Source organism: Delphinapterus leucas, chromosome 4 (assembly GCF_059928025.1).
Source record: "Delphinapterus leucas isolate spDelLeu-1000000601 "Yukka" chromosome 4, BTC_Dleu_Yukka2, whole genome shotgun sequence".
NCBI classification, from domain to species: domain Eukaryota; kingdom Metazoa; phylum Chordata; class Mammalia; order Artiodactyla; family Monodontidae; genus Delphinapterus; species Delphinapterus leucas.
Genome location: NC_143132.1, coordinates 81,474,916 through 81,500,590, shown reverse-complemented (window position 1 = coordinate 81,500,590; position 25,675 = coordinate 81,474,916). Strand labels below are relative to the sequence as shown.

Sequence of the window (25,675 nt, the reverse complement as noted above, 5' to 3'; positions counted from 1 at the left end):
GGGCCCGTGAGCCATGGCCACTGAGCCTGCGCATCTGGAGCCTGTGCTCCGCAACGGGAGAGGCCACAACAGTGAGAGGCCCGCGTACCGCAAAAAAAAAAAAAAAAAAAATTTTCCAACAAACAAAAGTCCAGGACCAGATGGCTTCACAGGTGAATTCTATCAAACATTTAGAGAAGAGCTAACACCCATCATTCTCAAACTCTTCCAAAAAATTGCAGAGGAAGGAACACTCCCAAACTCATTCTATGAGGCCACCATCACCCTGATACCAAAACCAGACAAAGATACTACAGAAAAAGAAAATTAGAGACCAATATCACTGATGAATATAGATGCAAAGATCCTCAACAAAATACTAGCAAACAGAATCCAACAACACATTAAAAGGATCATAAACCATGATCAAATGGGATTTACCCCAGGGATGCAATGATTCTTCAATATACGCAAATCAATCAATGTGATACACCATATTAACAAATTGAAGAATAAAAACCATATGATCATCTCAATAGATGCAGAAAAAGCTTTTGACAAAATTCAACACCGATTTATAATAAAAACTCTCCAGAAAGTGGGCATAGAGGGAACCTACCTCAACATAATAAAGGCCATATATGACAAACCCACAGCAAACATCATTCTCAAAGGTGAAAAACTGAAAGCATTTCCTCTAAGAGCAGGAACAAGACAAGGTTTTCCACTCTCACCACTATTATTCAACATAGTTTTGGAAGTCCTAACTATGGCAATCAGAGAAGAAAAAGAAATAAAATGAATACAAATTGGAAAAGCAGAAGTAAAGCTGTCACTGTTTGCAGATGACATGATACTCTGCACAGAGAATCCTAAAGATACCACCAGAAAACTACTAGAGCTAATCAATGAATTTGGTAAAGCTGCAGGATACAAAATTAATGCACAGAAATCTCTTGCATTCCTATACACTAATGATGAAAAATCTGAAAGAGAAATTAAGGAAACACTCCCATTTACCACTGCAACAAAAAGAATAAAATACCTAGGAATAAACCTACCTAGGGAGACAAAAGACCTGTATGCAGAAAACTATAAGACACTGATGAAAGAAATTAAAGATGATACAAACAGATGGAGAGATATACCACGTTCTTGGATTGAAGACTCAATATTGTGAAAATGACTATATTACCCAAAGCAATCTACAGATTCAATGCAATTCCTATCAAATCACCAGTGGCTTTTTTTACAGAACTAGAACAAAAAATCGTGAAATTTGTATGGGGACACAAAAGACCACGAATAGCCAAAACAGTCTTGAGGGAAAAGAACAGAGCTGGAGGAATCAGCCTCCCTGACTTCAGACTATATTACAAAGCTACAGTAATCAAGACAATATGGTACTGGCACAAAAACAGAGATATAGATCAATGGAACAGGATAGAAAGCCCAGAGATAAACCCACACACCTATGGTCAACTAATCTATGACAAAGGAGGCAAGGATATACAATGGAGAAAAGGCAGTCTCTTCAATAAGTGGTGCTGGGAAAACTGGACAGCTACATGGAAAAGGATGAAATTAGAACACTCCCTAACACCATACACAAAAATAAAGTTAAAATGGATTAGAGACCTAAATGTAATACCAGACACTATAAAACTCTTAGAGGAAAACTTAGGAAGAGCACACTTTGACATAAATCACAGGAAGATCGTTTTTGATCCACCTCCTAGAGTAATGGAAATAAAAACAAAAATAAACAAATGGGACCTAATGAAACTTAAAACTTTTGCAAAGCAAAGGAAACTACAAACAAGACGAAAAGACAACCCTCAGAATGGGAGAAAATATTTGCAAACGAATCAATGGACAAAGATTAACCTCCAAAATATATAAACAGCTCATGCAGCTCAATATTAAAAAAACAAACAACCCAATCCAAAAATGGGCAGAAGACCTAAATAGACATTTCTCCAAAAAAGACATACAGATGGCCAAGAAGCACATGAAAAGCTGCTCAACATCACTAGTTATTAGAGAAATGCAAATCAAAACTACAATGAGGGGCTTCCCTGGTGGCACAGTGGTTGAGAGTCCACCTGCTGATGCAGGGGACATGGGTTCGTGCCCCGGTCCGGGAAGATCCCACATGCCGCGGAGCGGCTGGGCCCGTGAGCCATGGCTGCTGGGCCTGCGCATCCGGAGCCTGTGCTCTGCAACGGGAGAGGCCACAACGGTGAGAGGCCCGCGTACCGCAAAAAAAAAAAAACTACAATGAAGTATCACCCCACACCAGTTAGAATGGGCATCATCAGAAAATCTACAAACAGCAAATGCTTGAGAGGGTGTGGAGAAAAGGGAACCCTCTTGGACTGTTGGTGGGAATATAAATTGAGACAGCCACTATGGAGAACAGTATGTAGGTTCTGTAAAAAACTAAAAATAGAATTACCATATGATCCAGCCATCCCACTACTGGGCATATACCCAGAGAAAACCATAATTCAAAAAGACACATGCACCCCAATGTTCATTGCAGCGCTATTTACAATAGCCAGGTTATGGAAGCAACATAAATGCCCATCGACAGATGAATGGATAAAGAAGAAGTGGTACATATATACAATGGAATATTACTCAGCCATAAAAAGGAATAAAATTGGGTCATTTGTTGAGATGTGGATGGGTCTAGAGACTGTCATATAGAGTAAGTCAGAAAGAGAAAAACAAATATCTTATATTAACGCATATATGTGGAACCTAGAAAAATGGTACAGATGAACCGGTTTGCAGGGCAGAAATTGAGACACAGATGTAGAGAACAAACGTATGGACATCAAGCGGGACAAGCGGTGGGGACAGGGGTGGTGGTGGTGTGATGAATTGGGCGATTGGGATTGACATGTATACACTGATGTGTATAAAATTGATGACTAATAAGAACCTGCTGTATAAAAAAATAAATAAAATAAAATTCAAAAAAAAAGAAAAGAAGATGAGATATAAAAGGAAGTGCTACTACTTTCTAAATATGGTATTACACTAATATGTATAAAATCGATAACTAATAAGAACCTGCTATATAAAAAAATAAATAAAATTAAATTAAAAACAAAAAATACTAGATGCCTAATTAAATTTGACAGGGGACATGTTAACCTTTACCTGTATGTGTGTTTGCACGTCAAACTCTTGAGCAGTATCTCCAGTGCCTGCCATTCAAATGCTACTCTCAACATGGACTCACCTGTAGGGGAACTGGGTCCAAAAGGGCACAATCCAGAAAAAGCAAGGAGGGTCTAGTACAGTTAAGTACAACAAAAATGGATGCTTTGGGGGCTGCTTTCTCAAGCTGATAGGTTTATTGGTGTGTCCTTGCTAGTTTAAAGGAACAGGGCCAAGATGGATGAATTCCTCTCCTGGTTTGGGTCTTAATGAAATATTAACGTGGGTGTAGTTAGGAGAGCCAGTCCTGGTTTTGGTCCAACTCCTCTTATTTTTTCATACTGGTCTATATCATTTGGTCCTCCATCTCCATCTCCTGGTGGGTCCAGGCAGGACTATCCACCTCCAAAGCTGAGAATGGAGAGCACAGAGATTTCGTTTTTTCTACTTCATTCATTTATTCAATAAATAGATATTGGAAACTTGCAATGTGCCAGGCACTAGTCTCAGAACACGGTTGGTAAACAGGGATAAAGAGTTTCTCTCTTCAAGGAGAATGTTATTTAGGTTATAGTACAGTTATGAGGAAATAATTACAACAGTCAATGTTGTGGGCTGAATTGTGTCCCCTCCCAAATTCATATGTTGAAGCCCTAAGCCCCAGTACCTCTGAATTGACAGTATTTACAGACAGGGCCTTTAAAGAGTCAATTAGGGACTTCCCTGGTGGCGCAGTGGTTAAGAATCCGCCTGCCAATGCAGGGCACAAGGGTTTGAGTCCTGGTCCGGGAAGATCCTGCATGCCGTGGAGCAGCTAAGCCCATATGCCACAACTACTGAGCCTGTGAGCCACAACTACGGAGTCTGCGTGCCACAACTACTGAAGCCCATGTGCCTACAGCCCGTGCTCTGCAACAAGAGAAGCCACCGCAATGAGAAGCCCGCACACCGCAACAAAGAGTAGCTCCAGCTCACTGCAGCTAGAGAAAGCCTGCGTGCAGCGATGAAGACCCAATGCAGCCAAAAATAAATAAATAAACTTATTTAAAACAAAAGAGTTGATTAAGTTAAAGCAAGGCCATGAGAGTGGGCCATAATCTAATTTGACTGGTGTCCTCATAAGAGGAAGGAATTCTGACACAGAGAGAGACACGTGGAGGGGTCACCGCTCCTTCAACCCTTGGGTCCACTTCTGATGCCTTCCTCTGGCCAGACCCTAACTGAGGGCAAGGGGGCCCACTGATAGAGTCCATACAGGTCGGCCTCCCAGGGCACTAGGTAGGATAGAGATGGTGAAGGTGGATTTTGAGGCACACACACACAAAAAATTCAGGACGGGCATCCAACCAATTTGATGGAGGATCCCAAATGTCAGTAACCCTGCACAGTACCTGGCATACATCACAGGGCATTCAGTAAATACTTGTAGAGTGGATAAATTGGGCAAGTAATGATCATATCATGAATGGCCTTGAACTCTATAAAAAGAAACTTCTGCAAGTTTTCAACCTTTAAAAAAATATATAGAATAGGAACCTGTCTTGAAAGTAAAATTGTATGAAGAACCTAAAAATGAAGTCTACAACCAGATAAAAGTAGAATTGCTTAGTCTGGGGTGGGGAGTCTGGTGCCCTGTTCACCTGGCCTCCCTGTTGCCTCCAGCTTCCCCCATTCTCTGTCCCCCCCACCCATGGCTTCTGCTAAGCTGCCACTGAGGAGGCTGTGAGAAACCTAGCTTGAAAACCACTCTTGCAAGGCCATGTGGATGCCTCCCAAAGTAGTTACAACAGCAGCTTTACTCTGAGTAACGGGACTCCCTGACCAACTTCTTTTAGTGAACATTCTTCCTGACCCTTCCTGTATTTCTTCTTCCCCAATCCTGCAGGGTGGCTCTGTGGCCAGGGCCATTTTGGAGAGCAAAAAGTATGAGGTGAGAGCACTGGCCAGGGATGTGACTCAACCAAATGGGCAGGTGCTCCGGGACCTTGGGGCCGACGTGGTAAAAGGTGACCTGAATGACAAAGCATCAGTGGAGGCCTCCTTGAAAGGAGCCTTCATGGTGACCAACTTCTGGGACCATTTCAGCAAAGAGAAAGAAGTGGGAACCACCTTTGAGCCCTTTCTTTTTCTCCTCCCTGGCTATTCTGCCCTCCCTGGAAGGCGGTAGGCCTTCAGCCTGGGCAAAAATGTAAGCCTCATCCCAGAACATCTCTCTGGCATTTATGAAATATATGTACTTCAGGTACTTGTTAGAGGTGGATTGTTAGGTGATTATAAAGTCAGTGTTATGTGACACCTGTCCAAATGTGACCTTGGGGATCTGACAGTGACCGTTTGGTGGAGCCAGCCATTAGAGCCTCTGATTCTCACCATTTGTTTGTAGATGGCACGTGAGGGGTGGCAGCAAGAACACTCCACAGATTAAGGTTACTCTGAGAGTGAGATGGGAAGAACAAAAGTGTAATGAATATGTTCACTTCTGGCAGAGAATTGGGGATGAATTAGTAATGGGTACATAGGAAAAGAAGTAAGCAAACAAGCAAATAAGCCCATGGTGATTAACTCCAGGGAAAATGAACATTTGTAGAAAAAGTAAATGTAACCATAGAATAAATATCACATGGCTCGGCTTCAGCTGTGTAAGCACTGATGAATGATGTAGTCCCAAATTGTGATATTCTGAGGATGAAAAAAAGGGAATCATGTTTGTGTATGTGTGTGATGGTCATGGTGGGCTGTGTGTGTGTGTGTGTGTGTGTGTGTGTGTGTGTGAGAGAGAGAGAGAGAGAGAGAGAGAAACTGAGAGAGAGCCGAAGATGAGGACTCATCTGTCATAGTAGAAATTTGGTAGACGATATCTTAAACTGAGAAAAATCAAGAATTAGCAGTATAAACATATTATTTAGAAATAAAGAAGCAGCTGAAAGAGACGAAAATGGTTATTTCTGGAGAGCAGTTATCAGCATGAAGGTGCAGGGAACTTCTTTGTCATTATGAGATCTACTTTTTCCCCCAAGACAGTACTATTTGAAAATTATACATACGTATAAACTAGAAAAATATGAAGATTAGATTTTAAAAATGTAATGGATGGGTTCAGACTCTTTCATAAATGGTACAATTCAAAAAGTTAAGAGCAGGATTGAACCATTTTTGGTTCATTTGGCGTTCCCGTGACCAATGTCCCTGTGGCAGCTTACTTTGAAAACTTTCTTGGCCCATGGAAGCCAGTGAAAGCCTCTGATGGAGAGTACTACACCCTGGTAAGTGGAAGGTTGCCGTGAAAGCTAACCAGACACCTGCTGTCCTCCCCTCATTCCTCTCTTCAGTGGACACATGCCATCTGAGTGCCTACCATGTGCTCAGCCCTGTGTGAAGTGCTGAGAGGGATCCCACATTGCCCTAGACTTACCAGAGAGCTGGATCTTGGGCTGGAAACACTAAGGATTACACTTGCAGTCTTATCGTGCTGACACCCCTCATATAAGCAGTGAGCCATGTGGCCTCAAGTCTCAGTTTCCTCATGTCTAATGGGGAAGCTGGACGAGATGATTTCTCCTACTAGCTCATCTCTCTGCCCTTCTGTGGCAACAGGGAAAACATTCTCCTCTTGACCTGGGTCCCAGGGTCAGAAATCCCTAGAGGGACCCTGACTCCCGGGGATGGGTTTCCAGCCCTGCCTGCAGAGTCTGATTCCATAAGTCTGGGCTGGGGCCTGGAAGACTGTAGTTTTGACAAGGACTCCTGGTAATTCCAATGCTGGCACTCCCCTGCCCTTTGGGGACATTTTCTTTGCCCATAGTCCAAGGGTGGCTCTGTGGAGTGGAAGGAATATGGGAGAATCAGTGTCAGCAAGTCAGTCTTTCTTCCTTGGCACATAATTAAGACTCGTCAGGGGCATAACTAGTGGCAAAGTAGACCTGAGTTAGAACAAGGAGCACATGCCACACATCACAGACGACTTGGGTAACAGTTCAACAAGTGACAAGATAAATGTATAAAGGTGACATATCTCTTCACCCGCCCTTCTTCCTATGCCCTTACCAGGTTTCAGAAGCCAGCTCACCTGACGTTTCCCAGATCGTGAACTAAGACATTGTAATCTATGGATTAGATTGGCCCTAGGTGAAGAGGTGATGCCTTAAACTTCTGGTGGTACCCAGACCCATTTGGGGTCTTCACATCTGTAAAATCCAGCCTCAGGTATCCCGGAGCCTCGTCCCCTCCACCTCCCAGAGGAATACCTAACATTTACTAAACACTTACTGGGTGTTTGGTGTCTGTTTTACAGATGGGGAAACTGAGGCACAGATAGATTAACTTTGCCAAGGTCACTAATAAGGCAGAAACAGAACTTGAACTCAGGCAGTGTGGCTCCAGAACCATATTCTTTTTATTTTTTAATTTTCTTGGCTGCGCTGCAAGGCATGCAGGATCTCAGTTCCCCGACCAGGGATGGAATCTGTGCCCCCCTGCAGTGGAAGCACAGAGTCCTAGCTACTGAACTGCCAGGGAATTCCAGAACCACATTCTTTACTGCTGTCCCTAAGCTGCTTTTAAACTCAGCCCAAGAATCTCAACCTTCAAATAAAAACAAACCTCAAAGTCAGAATAGACTTGACTCAGTGCCTCAAAAAACTCAGACTGCTTTTTTATAAATACAAATTACAATTATAATTTAAGCAGAAGAATGAGCAGACATTTTGCCTACCGAGAAATTCAGGCAGGAAGTTAATTTTGCTGCAAAAGACAAGCTATGATATTTAGTCCCTGGTTGCTAAGCCTGAAGTCACTTTTATACTGGACTGAAATTCAGAGACCTTGATTCTTGTCCTAGGTTGTTGTTTTCTAACTGGGAGGCACTGGGTGAGTCAATAGACTTAGATTCTTCAGTTCAAAAAATGAGAGTGCTGGAGCTAGATCACGTCCACATTGGGTTCCAGCCTCAGGAGTCTGGGAATCTATGAGAGGCTATATCACACTGCAGGAAGGGCACAGGCTTTGGAGTGACGGATGAGGGTTTGAACCTCCTTCTGCTGCTTACTGGCTGAGCAACCTCAGGCAAGTACCTGATATTCCTATATTTCAAGGTTGTTTTGGGGATTAAACAAGCCAATATGTTTGCTCATTCATTCATTCAATATATATTTGAGGGCCTACTATGTGCCAGTCACTTACTGGGGAATCAGTAATAAACAGCTCAAAACGGACAAAGCTTAGCCCTCATTAAGCTCACATTCTGGTGGAGGAGTTAGATAATAAACATAATAGATAAGTAAAATATATTATATGTTAGAAGGTGATAAGTGCAGTAAAAAAATAAGGCAGAGTAAGGTATTTGTGGAGTGCTAGTAGTAAGGGAGTTGTGTGTGAAATTTAAATATGGTGATTAGTGGGCTTCTTTGAGAAGGTGACATCTGAGCAACGTCTGATGGAGGTAAGTAATGGGCTTTGTGAATATTCAGGGGAAGAGCTTTTCAGGCAGAGAGAACAGCCAGTGTGGCTGGAACAGAGCAAGTTGGGGGGTTGGGGAGAGGGTAGTAGGAGGTGAGGCCAGAGGTAATAGAAGTTCTTGTCCTGTAAGCCATTGGTTTTTCTTCTGAGAGACACAGAGAGCCATTGGAGGGCTATGGGCAGACATGACATGAGCCAACTTTAGTTTTTACAGAATCACTCTGACTTTTGTGTTGAAAAGAGACTGTGGAAGGGCAAGAGTGGAAACAAGGAGCCCAAATTTGCAATAATCCAAGCCAGAGATGATGGTGGCTTAGACCAGGGTGATAGCAGTGAGGACGGCGAGAAGTGGTCAGATTCTGGACATACTATAAATAGGACTTTAAAAAAAAAAGAAAGAATATGGTGTGGGAGAGACACCTCAAGGTTGACTTCAAGATTTTTGACTTGAGAAACTGGAATGATAGAGTTGCCATTAACTGAGATGGGGAAGTCCGTAGGGGGAGCGGGTTGTGCAGGAACTCATTTTGGAGCACATTGAGTTTCAAATGTCTATTAAACAGTCAAGTAAGGATGTTGAGTAGGAAGTTGGACATATGAGTCTGGAGTTGAGCAGAGATGTCTGGGTTAGAGATAGCAGTCATACTTTGCACACAGGATATGCTTAGTAAATGGTCACTCTCTTTTTTTCTTTAAATCAACACCCAGGCATTACAGTATTTTTCTCCAGCAAACCTTATAACTGTGCATAGACAGCGGCTACTCAGTGTTCCCATCCCTCTTGTTTAAGTGGTGGGACCTACCAAGAATGTGAAGTAATTAGCTATTTTTATCTTTTTTTTTTTTTCTTTTTTAAAACTGGCACTGCCCATGGGGGATGTACCAATGGATGGTATCTCTGTTGCTGATGTTGGAGAGGTCATCTGCAGCATTTTTAATTTGCCAGAGAAGTTTGTAGGCAAGATCGTGGGTCTCAGTGCAGAAGCACAAACAGTACAGCAACATGCTGATGCTTTGTCCAAGGGTTTGGGGAAAGAAGTCCGAGATGCAGAGGTGAGTTCTTAAGAGATACAAACGTGATCGCAAATGGTCACAGCCCACTAACTTACGAATTCTGGGAGACTTTCGACAGATTTGGGCAGGGTTGAGCTTAGGCTGTGGGAAAAAATTGAAGAGGATTCCTGTTCCACGAATCTGTCTTCATCTGTTGGTATATCTGAATTCCACCCTTATGACTTTATCCCTTTGGCTTCAGGTTAATCAGTTTATTAAAGTAAAATTCCTTTTGGGTGGAAAGAACTTAGACCCTGAAGACCGAGGTACAATGTTTCCGTATATGCTGTACCAACCCTCTCCTCCCAGGAGCTCATCACTGATCAGGCCAGTCTGCCAGAGCTGGTCCGCGTGGGGCATGACACTTAGCCTCTCTGAGCTGCCGCTTCCTCATTCATAAAGTGGGATGAAAGCATCTACCTTGGGACGTTTTCTGAAAAGTAGAGAGGATATATTTAAGGGGGTTAGCTTAGTGTTTGGCACGTAGTACGTGTACCTCAAGGACCTATTATGTACCTGGTGCCATCTTTTAAAGCGTTTACAACAGAGTTGGGGTGAAAATGGTCATTTTCACATGAAGTCACAGTGATCAGTCCAAAGCAGAACACTGTGGATTGTGTTACCCACACTCTACGCTATAGGTGGCCAGAGAGGTAGGAGGAGGCTTCATGGAAGAAGTAGCCTTGAGATGGTCCTTGAGGGTGGGCAAGACTGGGTATGGGTGGAGGGAGCCATAGAGCTGGCCTGGCTAAATTCTAGAAACAACAGGAATGAACCAGAGGCAGTCTGGGGAAGTAAGAAAATCCTGGCTCTGCCCTTATCTACGTGGGGAATCTTGGCATTTACTTAACCTCTCCAGCCTCCCTTTATTCAGATGTTAAAAAGGTTATTATGGGACTTCCCTGGCAGTCCAGTGGTTAGGGGTCCTCGCTTCCACTGCAGGGGGCACAGGTTCGATCCCTGGTCGGGGAACTAAGGGCCCACAAGCCACGCGGCGTGGCCAAAAATTAAAAAAAAAAAAAAAAAAAAAAGGCTATTACACCTGCCATAGGCTTGTTATGAGGATGCAATGAGACCCACATGGGAGGGACCCGGCCCTGGGTCTGGCGCTTAGTAAGCCTGCAATAACCGATCAGGCTGGAATGGCTACAAGAGACCTTTTATAGAGAAGCGAGGGGAATGGATGATCCTGAGCACTCCCAGCCATTTCCCCAAGCAGGTGTTGATAAGAGGAAGGAGAGAGAACAGCGTTTCTGAGAAGGAAGTATGTGTTTGTGTCTGCCAGGCAGAGACACCGTCGCAGCTGAAAGGAAGACCCATACCTTCTCTCAAGCCAGCAGGCATTAACTAACACGGCTCTTTGCCTCTCTCTGCTGCTGTTGTCCCATCTGTGGAGGGGGAGGGTGGTTTGGATGACTACTAAGGCTCTACCCAGCACTAACATCTCTCCAGAGTAGAGACAGTCCCTTTTTCCTTACAGGGTTCCAGCCTGCTTTGGTAAATTAAGATTTATTGGAACACAGCCATACCTTTGTTTATGTATGTCTCTGGCTGGTTTCAGGATACAGTGGTAGAGATGAGTAGTTGTGACAGAGACCATATGGCCGGAAGGCCTAAAGTATTTATATCTAGCTCTTCAAGAAAAAGGTTGTTGACCCTTGCTCTAGAATGTTTCCTGGGGTTAGGGATAGAGGGGTGGTTTTTGTTTTCTTCTGCAACTTTTGGGCCCTGAGTCTTGAGGGGGTATCTATATTCTCAGTTCACCTCAGGGACGGGAGCTGTGAGGAGGCTGAGAGATCTTTTGGGGGGAAAACTATTGTAGTTGTTAATTTAGCCATAAAACCACATCTGGGGAGCTCCTAAGAAGGCACCACCCACTCAAAAGATGGACTTGATGAGAAGGTCTGCAAAGTCTCTTATACCCGGGTGCAAATTTACTTTTCAGTGATTGACCCTTCTCCCAGTGCCTTTGAATTCGGGTCTTCTATTCATTTTTGTCTGTGGAGTCTGAACTCTGTAAAGTAGAAGGGGAGGAAGGTGAAGAGTGTGGGCATATGGTGTGTATGTGTTCATTCTCAGAGGACCGGGTAGACATTGTTTGGGAAGGCTCAGGTGTGTCCAAGCATCTCTCAGTCACATACCTGGTTTCTGACTGGTTTTGGTACATCAAGCTATTTCACAATGCAGCAGAAACTTCTCTGGCACCCAAAGTTTTAGGAGATTAGAGGCTGGATGTTCTACAGAATGGTTAATGCTGTTCTTAGTAACTAGTTTGACTTGAAGCCGCTGCCCACTGGTCTGGAGTGGGAAAATGCTTACAGGCTATGCTACTCTGGCGGAGGATGCATGTGGCCACAAGGTGGCGCCCCAGCCTTGGCAGTCTGACTTTTCCCCAGTCTGATCAGAAGAAGGCTGTTTGCCTAATTATTTCAGTGACTACTCCCCTCTCCCCCAGAACAAACTCCCACCAGAAACTCTGATCTGGCTGAAACTGCCTGTCTAGCCCCAAAAGGAACACAGTTCTCTCAGAAAGTGAGACACAACAGAACACATCTGTTTCCTTCAAAGATCTGCAGAAAAGAATCCCTTATTTTACTGAGGGATATTAGTTACCAAAGTTACAGGATGAGAGAGTAACTCAAGGAGACAGACATTTTAGAAGTCATCTTCCATGCTTTTCTTATAGCCTTCTATTTCCAGACTCACTAAAACTTAAATTTTTTTCTGATTTCAAAAATTACAAATGCTTATTGAAGAAAATACACAAAATTATAAAAAAGAATATAAAAATCATATTGTTTAATCTATCAGAGATAGTAACTGTTAAGATTTACACATTTTCTTCTAGTCTTTTTCCAGTATATATGTAATAAAATTAAAACAACACGATATGTACAATTTTGTAACCAGCTTTTTCACTTGACATTATATTAAGAGCATTTTTCTATTTTGTTAAACTTCTTCAAAAATATTAATTTTAGTAACTGCATAATATTTTTAGAGTAGATGTACCATAACTTATTTTACCATTCCTCTGTTTTTGGAGCTGCAGTTTGGTCTTGGTTTTTCATTATTATAAATAGCATATGACGATCATTGTTTTATATGAGTTTGCGTCTGTCACATTTCTCTAAGGCCAGGTGGAATAGCGAGATTAGAGTTTATCTCTGGGGGCTAAAGACAGATTATGCTGGGTCCAATAGTTAGAAATGGTCTTAGCAGGAATTCCCTGGCTGTCCAGTGGTTAGGGCTCTGCGCTTCCACTGCAGGGGGCATGGGTTCCATCCCTTTGGGGAACTAAAACCCTGCATGCCACGTGGTGCAGCCAAAAAAAAAAAAAGAAATAGTCTTAGCTGATTGATTCAGGCAGCAGAACTATTGATCTATTTAGTGTCAGAAGGGACTCAAGGGGTGGGTTTTGTGGAGGGTGATAGAAGGTGGGTGCGTGATGGGCAGCATTTGTTGTGTCCGGCCCTGGCCGAGGCTGGGATGGCTGAAGTCGAGATGCTCATTTCCAACCAAGGCAGGGAGTGGTGATGGAAGGGACATGGGTCAGGAGGGAAGGATGGAGAGCCCGGTGCTTTGATGCTGCATGCAGGGCCGGATGGGTAGAAGATCTCAGAGGGCTGCTGAGGGAATCCCAGGAGAAAATGTATATGAAAGCTGGTCAGATGAAGGAACTACAGATCCATAATACCTTATCCCAAGCGCTTGGGGTCAGAAACAATTCCACTTTCAGAATCTTTCAGCTTTTAGATAGGTTATATCTATGTATATTATGTAACATCAACATCAGGGGCTGGGGCAGGACCCTATAATCAAACACATCAATATCTCTGCAGACAAAGACATGACTATTTCCACTAAATGGGATAACTAAAGACCATAAATAACTTCCCATAAGTTTTGCCACCAAATCAGTTCAGAAAAGTCAGTATGTTGCCAAACTGCTTATGAAAAAACTTCCGTGTTTCTTGGGACTTGGAGTTAGGCTAAAGAACTGTGGACCTGTATCATCATGAAAGTGAATAATTTCTTCTCAAACTGTTTTAAATGAGGGCAATGACATTTCCTGTTTTTTCTTTTCTTCTTTTTTATTTTACTTGTTCTTAAAAGATCACCCTGGAAGCTTACAAGAAGCTAGAATTTTCTGCAGCGAAGGAAATGGCCAATATGTGTCATTTCTATCGAATGAAGCCAGACTGTGATAGCAAGCTCACCCACCGACTGAACCCCAAAGTCAAAAGCTTCAGCCAGCTCATCTCAAAGAACCAGTCAGCCTTGAAGGGCATTTAAGCTGTTCACACAGGCCCCTGAGCAAACAATGTCCTTCCTCCCAGATCCTGGTCCTCTTTATAGCACAACATCTATGTTTACAGAACAGATAGGTTAGAATACAATGGTTTACACCCCCAAAGGCTTCCCTGGCGGGGAACACTGCAGAGCTGATCTGACATAGTGATTTGACCCACATATAACTTTCCAGCTACTTATAAGCATGGTACACCTGTTAGGTTAAATGAGAAGCCCGCAGCCTGTCACCTTTTGTAGCTCTCTCCCCAACAGCCCATTGCCTCAGAAGGCTCTGGCCTGAGGAACTTGGAGCTTCTTCCCTAACATGAATCAGTGGGGATGGGGGCACTCAGCTTTCTCCTGCATAAGTTATCCTGAGGCCTGTCTCTGGAACTGCCCTAGGCAACTCCTAGGACTTTTTCAAATGCATTGTCACATTCTCAGTGAAGTTCTAAGTGATTTTAATTTCTTAAAATAAAAATCTTTGTAGAGTTTTCTGGGAAACATGGTGTTCAATGAACTGCACGAGTGTTGGAAACTGAAATTCAGTTTTGCTTCAAAGTTAGAAGCTCATTTCTGATTCATTCATTAAATCATCATTCAATTACTCATCTTTTCATTCACCTACCCCTCATTTATCCACTTCACAAACTTTCTTTTTAGCACCTCTGCTTCTGTGTGTTTTCTTATTGGAGTGGTCCACTCTTCAAAGGCCGCCATGGCTCCTTTTCAGTTTGTGTTCGGCTTTGTGTCACGCCAGGGAAAGAGGGGCTATTGTGCACTTAGCTACAAGTGAAGCCCAGAGGCTCTGCAGTGGGTAAAGGCCAGGAGCTTGAGGCAGTGTCTGGGGAACGGTAGGGAAGTGGAAAGAGAAGGTGATGGAAGGGCTCCCATAGTATCTTTGTATATCTCTGGCTTAGCGTTTTCTACCCCATACTGTAATTGCCTTGTTTACTTATTTTCCTCTTGGCTGTGAGAGACTTGCCCCCCTCTTTATCCCAGTGCCTGGCACATGATAGGCGATCAATAAATGTTGATTGACTAAATGAGTGAATAAAGTTATTGATCATACCGTTTCAAGAAAAGGGAAATAAACAGGTGCATGTGTTGGAGAACGGTGAGAACCACCAACTGACACTGAAAGGGCAAGAGGCTGTCCACTTTCGGGAGAGGGGGTGAGTCCCTACTACTCTGGGGCAGGCAGCGGATGGGGCTGGCCGTGGCTGAACAATGACAGGGTGGCAGAGCCTGTGTGAGAGGACACAGTGGCCTGAGACCTGGCTCAGAGCGGAGGCTCAGCAATGCCAAACATCAGCCTTTTTTCTCTTAAGGTATCAAGTGGTATTTGTTGAATGAATGATGTTGAGGTGATTGCAGACAAATTTGGTCCTTGAGGGGAAATTACTGTCAATTTGAGGACCACACTCCTTTCCAAAAGGCACTCTCCTTATCCCCCGACTCTATCTGGCTCAAGCTCTCAACCCTGGGAAACGGGTCTGGATAAATTTCTAAAACGGGAAAAGAAAAACAAAACCCTAAACTAAAAATAGGTGGTTTATTACTCTTCTGGGTGGGCCAGGCAGGAAGAATGGCTGCTGTTTCCTAAATAAACCTCAGCATCCCCTAAATGGGCCTGCCTGTAGGCCTGCGCATCCCCTGGCCCCCTTGTATGTTCACTGGGTGGCAGGTTGGTTCTTTCAGCCTTTGGGACAAGGCTGGGGTAGCCCTGGGACAGCCCCACTACTGTTCCTGGAAAGCACAAGAAACCCTTCCTGGGTTTAGAAGCAAACTTTAGAAGCAGCCGATCTGAAATGAGTGCATTTTAGGGGCCTAGTTTGCATCTCCATCTCACACAACCAATAAGGGGAAAAGAACTGTTAAAGTTGGTCTAAAACATTTTAAGATTTTTAAAGAAAAGACGGGGGACTCCACCACTGCCCTCTCTTTTCTCCCCCTACAATCTCCAGGCCTAGGGAGAGAAAAGCTTCCCTTCCGAGTTGCTCAGGGTAGAGACTTGCGGACCCACAAGAAGCACAGCAGGTGGAAATGGGCTGTGCGCCACAGGGAATGCAATCACCCTCTGTGGTCCAGGGAATGGGTTGGGTGGGGGTGAGGGTAGAGGTGACGGAACAGAAGGGATGCAGAAGGAGGTATCTCTCTCTGATTCTAGAAATGTTCCTAGAAACGTTAGCTATGAAGTCAGAGGATGCTGAATTTGATTCCTGTCTGTGCCACTGACTAGTTGTGTGAATTTGGGCGAGTGTCTTGACTTCTCTGGATTTCAGTTTCCCCATCCTCGCAAGGTGTGCTGGGAGGGCTACAAGAGTAAAAGTGTAAAAAGCACTTTGGACAGTCTTTAGCAGATAAAAAGTACTCAATAAGCAGTAGCTATAATTATTATTGAGAATAACTCCTGTCTTCGCCTCCTTCGTATATCACCCTGAGTTCTGAGGTGCTCACAAGATGCTCTGGGTCTCCCCCTGACCTGCCACCCACCCGTGGCTTCCTGGACGGCAGGTTCATCTCGCCCTCTGCCGGGGGTCTGGTCCCTGCCATCTCCCTTTGCCCACCACTAGATGGCAGGACGAGCCTAGCATCTAGCATGAGAAAGGGTCGCTGCAACCTCATCCACCGGGATTTCTCCAGAGACCTTCTTTTTTTTTTTTTTGAGGCAAGGAATAACAACTTTATTCAGAAAGCCGGCAGACCGAGAAGATGGCAGACTAAAGTCTCCAAAAAACCATCTTTCCAGGGGCCTTCTTTGGGAACAAGTCTCCAGGAGACAGTTATATGGTGCATATTACAGCCCTTCAGCCTTTCTCAGGATCTCTCAGTCACCCTCCACCCGTCATTTCAACAAACAAGTGCTGGGCACCTTTCCTGAGCCTGGCATTGTGGGATTAAGGGCCTTCTCTGTGCCTGATGTGGGATTAACAAAAGGAAAGGAAGAGCCAACGTATTATCCAGAGGCTCCAGCACTGGGACCACAAAGGGTCCCCTCAGGCCGAGGGTGAGTCTTCTATGGAAAGGGGGCCCCAGGCCCCCAGCCCAGGAGCACAGAGCTCCGCTTCGGACTGGTAGCGAGGGGGCGGAGCCTGGGGACAGCGCTCCCGCCCCCGGCTTCTCCACCCGCCTCCTTTCTCCCGCCCAGGGGACACTTCAGACTCTGATGTCCCACCAAACTGCACAAAGAGCAGAGACAATTCCCCAAAAGGAATTCGGGGCCTGCTGGGCCAAACACTGTGCACTCTCCAAAGTTCCGCGGCAACCGAGCCAACTCCTGGACTCCTCGCAGAAGTGAACAGGAAGGCAAGAGCATAAACTTTAAAACACCCCAGAATATAAGTTAGAGTATTTCTGAAGGGATACTCAGCTAACTGTTGCAAGAGGACTAAAAACGTGCACACCCTTTAACTTGGCAGTACTTCTAGGAAGCTATTTTAAGTAAATAAACACAAATATTGATAAAAATAAAATTTCCAGGATTTTATATGGAAGTGTTGCTACTCATGAGAGTAAAAAAATGGAAATAACCTAAATGTTCAGCATTAAAGGAATGGATAAGTAAATTACTGAATCGTTTTAAAGTTCCCTTAAATTTTAAATTCTTTAAAACTAGAATTTGTAAGTAATTTTACTGAAAAAAGCTTATTATGTTTCAAGTGAAAAATGCTGGATGTAAAATAACGTTGTATCTAGGTTAATTAAAATTGTGTAAAGTACCCAAGTACATAGGAAAATATTGAGAGGAAAACCACCAAGATGTTAAAAGTGGTTTTCATTGAATGGTGAGATTTTGGTTGGCTTCTACTTTCTCCTTTTATGTTTCCGCTTTCCTCCAGGTTTCCATAATAAAAATATGTTAATTAGATATTGAAATTTTATGTAAAGAAGTTACTTTTAAAGTTTAACAAATACCATAGATGATCTTAACTCTTCCTCATGTTTTGGCAACTATAATTGTTATTTACTATGTGCCAGCCACTATGATAGGAGCTCTATGTACATACTTTCACTAAATCTTTGTACCAACACTCTAAACAAGATTATCTTCTTATTTGACAGATAAAGGAACATACTTCAGAGGGTTTAGGTAATTTGCCCAAAGTCACACTATTACTAGGTGGCAGAGCCAGGATTTAAATTCAAGTCTGTGTGTCTGCAAAGTCTGTGAGCTTTCTACCATATCAGAACTTTGATCAATGCAATTCTCAACTTATGAAAGGACTGGGTCATCAAATTCATTCAGAGTTCAGTTGTTTGGAATTTGGGACATATTTTTCTCTTAGAAACTCTGTAGAAATGCTAACCTGCAACACTGTGTAAAGATCAACCCTCCAACACTGGTGAAACTACATCTACTCATATGCTGTGAAGCCACAAGTTTCAATAAGGTGTTTCTTGCTAACCCTTTCTCCCAGATGTACACCTGAGAGAATATCGAAACTAATATCAGAGTGAGGACAAGGCAGTACTTGGGGAAGTCATGAAAAGGGTATCTCAAAAGTGGGCTTCCCTGGTGGCGCAGTGGTTGAGAGTCCGCCTGCTGATGCAGGGGACATGGGTTCATGCCCCGGTCTGGGAGGATCCCACGTGCCGCAGAGCGGCTGGGCCCGTGAGCCATGGCCGCTGAGCCTGCGCATCTGGAGCCTGTGCTCCTTAACGGGAGAGGCCACAACAGTGAGAGGCCCCCGTACCGCAAAAAAAAAAAAAAAAGTGTATGTGTGCAGGGGATTCCCTGGCAGTCCAGTGGTTAGGACTCTGTGCTTCCACTGCAGGGGCACAGATTTGATCCCCGGTCAGGGAACTATATGATCCTGCATGGCACACGGCGTGGCCAAAAAAAACAAAAGTGTATTTGTGCAGAAAGAGAAAGCAGAGTCAAGGTATGACCTGGGGTACAGGCAAAAGCCATGAGGTCTGAATGGCTGACTCTGTGAAGGCATCCAGGATAGGTTTGGTGGGCTTGAGTATGGAAGCCCAGCATGGAAACCTAGGGAGCCCCCAGGAGGTCTTGTGGGCATCAAATCCAAATGTTTCCAAGAGCCAGGCAGGTAAATTTATGAAGCAGCCGGAGGTACCACAATACGGGACGGTGGAAACCATGGCAGTGAGAGCCTGCATGACTCAAGTACAGGCATTAAGAATAGAATTCGGCAGAAACACAGTGCCACCGAACATCAGTTGCCTCAGCTGTTCCTAACATGATGGTTTTCTGACTTTAGGGTTTAACAGTTGAATCTTCCCATTTTGTGGAAGGAGAGGTACCAGGTGAGGCTGTAAGGACAGCAGGTAGAGGGCTTGATCATGAGAGCAAGGGGCAAGAACAAGACTCCGGGGTCCCCTGCTTTGGCAATGGGGAAAATGTCAGGCGAGGGCTGCGGGGGTCAGGGAGCTTCTTGGCAGCAGCTGGTCCTATTTGTGTGTCATTACAAATGAATCATTCCCTTATTGCTTCCAGCAAAAGTTTGGCCGTGGGGGAAGAGAAAGAAGAAAGGAATCAACGTTTGTTGAGAGCCACACTGTTTCATAATCATCATCTCATTTAAGCCTTATTATCTCCCTGAAAAGTTGGTGTACGTGGCAAAGACTTGCTAGATGTTTATCAAACCTGTCTCCTCATCTTCCTGGGCACAAGTGTTCTTTGTAATTCATTGCAGCCATGTGATATAGACTGTGATATAGACACTAGCCCGTGAGTGGAAGTGATGTGGGACATTTCTAGGCCCAGCAGAAAACTCTTCCACTTGCCACTGTCCTACATCATCTCCCTCCTACCTTTGGATTGACATCTACAAGCCTGGTGACCTTGAAAGCCATGTTTAGAAAATGGTGAAGTCGGACAAAGAAAGGACTCAGTCACCTATCTCCCCTCTTGGAGGAGAGCAGCCCACAGATCAGGAACATCTGTTCTAGACTTTAGACGCATCAGAAATAAACTTCCATAACGTTAGAGCCAATTAACTCTGTGGGTGTGTTTATCACAGCTGCTAGCATTGCTTTAACCAATATGGCATTTTTAATGCCCGTTTTATAGAGAAGCAAACCTAAGCTCAGAGAAGTAATTTGCTCAAGGTCACACAACTGAAAATGAAAGAAATTGAACCCAGGTTTATCCAGTTCCCAAGCCCAGGCTCTTTTTATAACAACATATTGCTTCCAAGGGAACCAATAAACAGTGTAGTCCTAATTTGTGATTTCATATCTTATTTTAACCAGGCCGCCCACCCCCAAATCTGATGGGTGCCTCCAAAATGAAAGCAAGTGGGATGAAAGAGAGTAATGAATGACTCACCAGAATCTTGTTCTAACATCAAGTTGCAGGCAGGGGAAAGGCACAGGCAGCTCCCGGGTCTTTCTCCCGAGAGCCAGGTGGGGCTGCTGGCAGAGCAGCATGGGGCCTGACAATTCTGGGGAAGTTTTTCCATTCCCAGTAGCACTCTTGCTTGGTCCCCTTGTTCATTAACATCTGTGTCCTTCCAATTTGGGCCCTGGCTTGAACTCTGTGAACTGCTCAAAGAGGCTCTTGCTACCTCTTTGTTCAAACAGACAATGGTTGCAGTGACAAAGAGGAAAATCAGATGCAGGTGAAAGTTTATTTTTAACATTTCCAAGGCCAAATGGGGATTTAACATGAAAATCAGAGCCCTCACTTCCGCCAGCTCTCTCCCAAAGTGGCTTGGGTGCTTTTGGCTGGCCGGGACCCCAACATGCTTGGATATTTTCCAAGCAAGTGCACCATTGATGAGGTAGACAGTTCAGTCTTTTCTGGGGCCTTCGTTTGGCCAGAAATAGACATTTGTTTGGAGATGGTGTTCAACTTGGGCTGACAGAATGTGATAAGCCTAGGAAGGAAGGCATGCTGCTCTGGCCACCCAAATATGTGAGGTTTTTTACATTTTAGTCAAGTCAGGCTGAAGCCTGAAAAAATGTGTAATAAAGTGAAAATTCTTGGAAATCACTAGGTGTAAAGCTCCCTTGGGGACTTCCCTGGTGGCGCAGTGGTTAAGAATCCGCCTGCCAATGCAGGGGACACGGGTTCGAGCCCTGGTCCTGGTCCCACATGCCACGGAGCAACTAAGCCCGTGCACCACAACCACTGAGCCTGTGCTCTAGAGCTCACGAGCCACAACTACTGAAGCCCGTGAGCCACAACTACTGAGCCCGCGAGCCACAACTACTGAAGCCTGCACTCCTAGAGCCTGTGCTCCACAACAAGAGAAGCCACCGCAATGAGAAGCCCGTGCACCACAATGAAGAGTAGCCCCCGCTCACCGCAACTAGAGAAAGCCCACGTGCAGCAACAGAGACCCAACGCAGCCATAAATAAATAAATAAATATATTGAAAAAAAAAGTCAGACCTTTGCCCTTCAGTGCCCCTCAAGAATGAGGAGCAGTAGCATGGAAAGGGGGGATTTTATTGCCAGAGCTTCTCCAGGTCTTTGCTCAAAAAAAAAAAAAAAGAAAGAAAGAAAAGCTCCCTTGGGAGTGGGCCCCTAGTTCATCCCTCCTCTGTGGATCCCCTAGAGGCCTGCAGATAGCAGAGGCTGGGAGGTTCCTGTGAGAAACATCGAGGACCACCAGGAGTAGGTCTTCAGGGAGCACCTACATGGAGCAAAGTACTTGACTATGTTACCTCCTCATCATATCATCTTGGGAGGTTAGAGTCATTATCAGCTGTGGGGTTTTTTTGTTTGTTTTTTTTTTGCGGTACGCGGGCCTCTCGCTGTTGTGGCCTCTCCCGTTGTGGAGCACAGGCTCCGGACGCGCAGGCTCAGCGGCCATGGCTCACGGGCCCAGCCGCTCCGCGGCATGTGGGATCTTCCCGGACCGGGGCACGAACCTGTGTCCCCTGCATCGGCAGGCGGACTCTCAACCACTGTGCCACCAGGGAAGCCCTATCAGCTGTATTTGATCAATGAGGGGACCAGCTCTGTGAGGTAATGAGTCGGCCAGTAGTTACAGAGCACACGCAAGATTATTTGACTCCGGACTCACTCACCTTTGGTCAATTAATCTACAAGGAAGGAGGCAAGAACATACAATGACTGAAAAGACAGTCTCTTCAGCAAGTGGTGTTGGGAAATCTGGACAGCTATGTGTAAATCAATGAAATTAGAACACACCCTCATACGATCTACAGAAATACACTCAAGATGGTTTAAAGACCGAAATACAAGACATGACACCATAAAACTCCTAGGAGAGAATATAGGTAAAACATTCTCTGACATAAATCTTAGCAATATTTTCTTAGATGGGTCTCCCAAGGCAAAAGAAATAAAAGTAAAAATAAACAAATGGGACCTCCTCAAACTTAAAAGCTTTTGCATGGCAAAGGAAATCATTAATAAAATGAAAAGACAATGTACAGAATGGGAGAAAATATTTGCAAATGATGCAGCCAACAAGGGGTTAATATCCAAAATATACAAATAGCTCATACACCTCAGTATAAAAAAAAAACAAACCAAACAACCCAATCAAAAAATGGGTAGAAGACCTAAATAGACATTTCTCCAAAGAAGACATACAGATGGCCAAGAGGCACATGAAAAGCTGCTCAACATCACTAATTATTAGAGAAATGCAAATCAAAACTACAATGAGCTATCACCTCACACCAATCAGAATGGCTATCATCAAAAAGTGTACAAATAATAAATGCTGGAGAGGGTGTGGAGGAAAGGGAACCCTCCTACACTACTGGTGGGAATGTAAATTGATACAGCCACTGTGGAGAACAGTGTGGAGGTTCCTTAAAAAAATAAAAAAAGAATTAGCATATGATCCAGTAATCCCACTCCTGGGTATATAGCCAGGAAAAATGAAAACACTAATTCAAAAAGATACATGCATCCCCATGTTCATAACAGCACTATTTACAATAGCCAAGACATGAAAACAACCCAAGTGCACATCAACAGCTGATTGGCTTAAGAAGATATGGCATATGTATACAATGGAATATTACTCAGCCATTAAAAAAAGAATGAAATATTTCCATTTGCAGCAACATGGATAGACTTAGAGGATATCACACTAAGTGAAGTAAGTCAGACAGAGAAAGACAAATATTATTTGATATCACTCATGTGGAATCTAAAAAATAATACAAATGAATCTATACACAAAACAGAAACAAACTCACAGCCATAGGAAAAAAACTTATGGTTACCAAAGGGGAAACGGAGGGAGTGGAGGGATAAATTAGGAGTATGGGATTAACATGTACAAACTACTGTGCATAAAATAGGTAAGCGACAAGAATTTATTGTATAGCACAGGGAACCATAATCAATATATTATAATAACCTATAATGGAAAGTAATCTGAAAAAAATTATTATGACTGAATCTCTTTGCTGTACACCTGAAACTAACACAATATTGTAAATCAACTACACTTCAATAAAAAAAAGATTATTTGACTCCAAAGTAGATTTTCCCCATTGTCCCATAGTGAGACGAGCATTAGTTTTCTTTTCCCTGATTATCTACCTACCAGGGGGAGGCAGAAACATGCAGAAATGGCTCTGTGCTTCCACTCTCTTGAGCCCCAGCAGCTGCAGTTTTCCTGCAGAAGTGAAGAAATGAGAAGTTGTGGGTTCGCAGTAGTCATGACTGTAATAAAATGTTTCAAGAAAACAAAACAAAAATGAAATGGTTGTTCTTTTTGCGCTTCACTTTAAGCTAAGTTGGCTTTCTGATATGAAATGGGCTTCCTTTCTGATGTCATTCTTCCATTGGCAGGTCTTGGGCAAAGTACGGATTGAGGAAGAAAGGAAGAGGGGAGTAAGTGCTCCCCAAGAGCTAAGAGCTGCCTTTCTGTTCTTAGGACACTTGGCGAATGTGCCATCTTCTTGCTTGTATTTTGTTTATGTTTTCCTTTGTGAAGCAGGGAAAAGGTGGAATGACCACCCAAGGGAAGGGAAGAGCAAGGATGGGCAGTGTGAGGAGGTAGGGTGGAGGTCAATGTCGGAGCAGGGCCACGGGTTGGCTGGAAAGCCAGCTCCATCAGGTGGATGGGGCTGCCTGAGGCAAAACTGACAGGCTGGGAATGACGTTACATCCAAGCGCCTTATTGCCATCTACCTGTTTCCTCTCTGCTCTAAGCCTCCTCTGACTGTCCATCCCGCCTGCCTCCTGGTGCTCACTCCTTTCCCAGGGAAGAGGCACTCATTGAGGGTTACCAAACGGGTTCTTCCCAAATTCCCATCTCCAGCCAGTCCCTCTCACAATAGTACTGTATTACTCCATTTTCCTCACGAGCAACGTTTTTTTTGTTTTTTTGTTTTTGGCTGCCTCGGGTCTTCGTTGCTGCGCATGGGCTCTCTCTAGTTGCAGTGAGCGGGGGCTACTCTTCATTGTGGTGTGTGGGCTTCTCATTGCGGTGGCTTCTCTTGTTGCAGAGCACGGGCTCTAGGCACATAGGCTTCAGTAGTTGTGGTGCACGGGCTCAGTAGTTGTGGCTCGAGGGCTCTAGAGCGCAGGCTCAGTAGTTGTGGTGCAGGGGCTTAGTTGCTCTGCGGCATGTGGGATCTTCCCAGACCAGGGCTCGAACCAGCGTCTCCTGCATTGGCAGGCGGATTCTTAACCACTGCACCACCAGGGAAGTCCTCACCAGCAACTTTTATGAAGCTCAGCAAGGGCAAATCTTCTCTTACAAGCCAGTTTCTCCTTTCTTTCTTCCCATTTCTAAAGGGCCATTGCCAGTGTCCAGGGGTCCAGGATTGGGGTCAACATTGACCCTTCCTTTCCCATAAACTCCCATAGTCTGTCATTCACAAAGCCCTATCTGTCCTTTTTCCCACTTGCCTCTTGCATTTCTTACTCCCTCTGCCTCCATCCTAAGACAGCATCTTGCATCTGACTCTTGCATCTGCCATTGGCTGGTCTCCCCTAGACTCTTTCCTCTTCAAACTATCATCCCACATTCATTTATTATTCACTCATCAGAAAAGTATTTATTGAGCACCCACTAAGTGCCAGACAATGTATTGGACACAAGATCTACCAGTGAGTAAGACAGATGTGGTCCCTTTGGGGAGGCAAGTAATTGTCAGGCAATTACAGTGCCTTGGGGTGAGTGCGGTGATGGACAGGTTGCTAAAGAAGTCCTCAGAGGGGCTCCTAGTCCAGATGGGGAAAGATGTCAGGGAGGCCTGCGCACTCCTGCCAGACTCATCCTCCTAAAACAACACTTTTTACCCTGTTTTAACTACAATTGGCCTCCTATTACTTTTGCTCCTTCAGGAGCATTTTGCGCTGGGTTGAATATGTCCCCTCAAAATTCATATGTGGAGACCCTAACCCTCAATGTGATATTATTAGGAGGTGGGGTCTTTGGGAGGTGATTAGGTCATGAGGGTGGAGCCCTCAGGAACGGGATTATTGCCTTTGTAAAAGAGACCCCAGAAAGCTCTCTTGCCCTATTTCTGTTATGTGAGGACACAACGAGAAGACAGCCGTCTGCAACCCAGAAGAGGGCTCTCACCAAAGCCTGACCCTGCTGGCACCCTGATCTCAGACTTCTAGCCTCCGGAACTGTGAGAAATAAATTTCTGTTGTTTATAAGCCATCCAGGCTACGGTACTTTGTTGTAGCAGCCTGAAAAAACAAGGTTCAAACTCTGCACCTTGAGATCCTAAGCCCTCCCTCTTCAGCCCAGCCTTATCCCCAGGACTCTCTGATGGCAGAAGTAGTGACGGCAGCAGTCATAACA

General features: G+C 44.4%; 1 protein-coding gene across 1 annotated transcript; it reads left to right on the top strand.

The window, feature by feature from the left end:
* The first annotated feature begins 3,638 nt into the window (after positions 1-3,638).
* Positions 3,639-15,065, top strand: LOC149749369 (nmrA-like family domain-containing protein 1). The gene is made up of 5 exons (XM_089909912.1): positions 3,639-3,666; positions 4,986-5,313; positions 6,311-6,409; positions 9,462-9,657; positions 13,774-15,065. The coding sequence occupies exons 1-5, from the start codon at positions 3,639-3,641 to the stop codon at positions 13,951-13,953; spliced, it is 831 nt and encodes a 276-aa protein (XP_089766038.1). The 3' UTR covers positions 13,954-15,065.
* Positions 15,066-25,675: the final 10,610 nt, after the last annotated feature.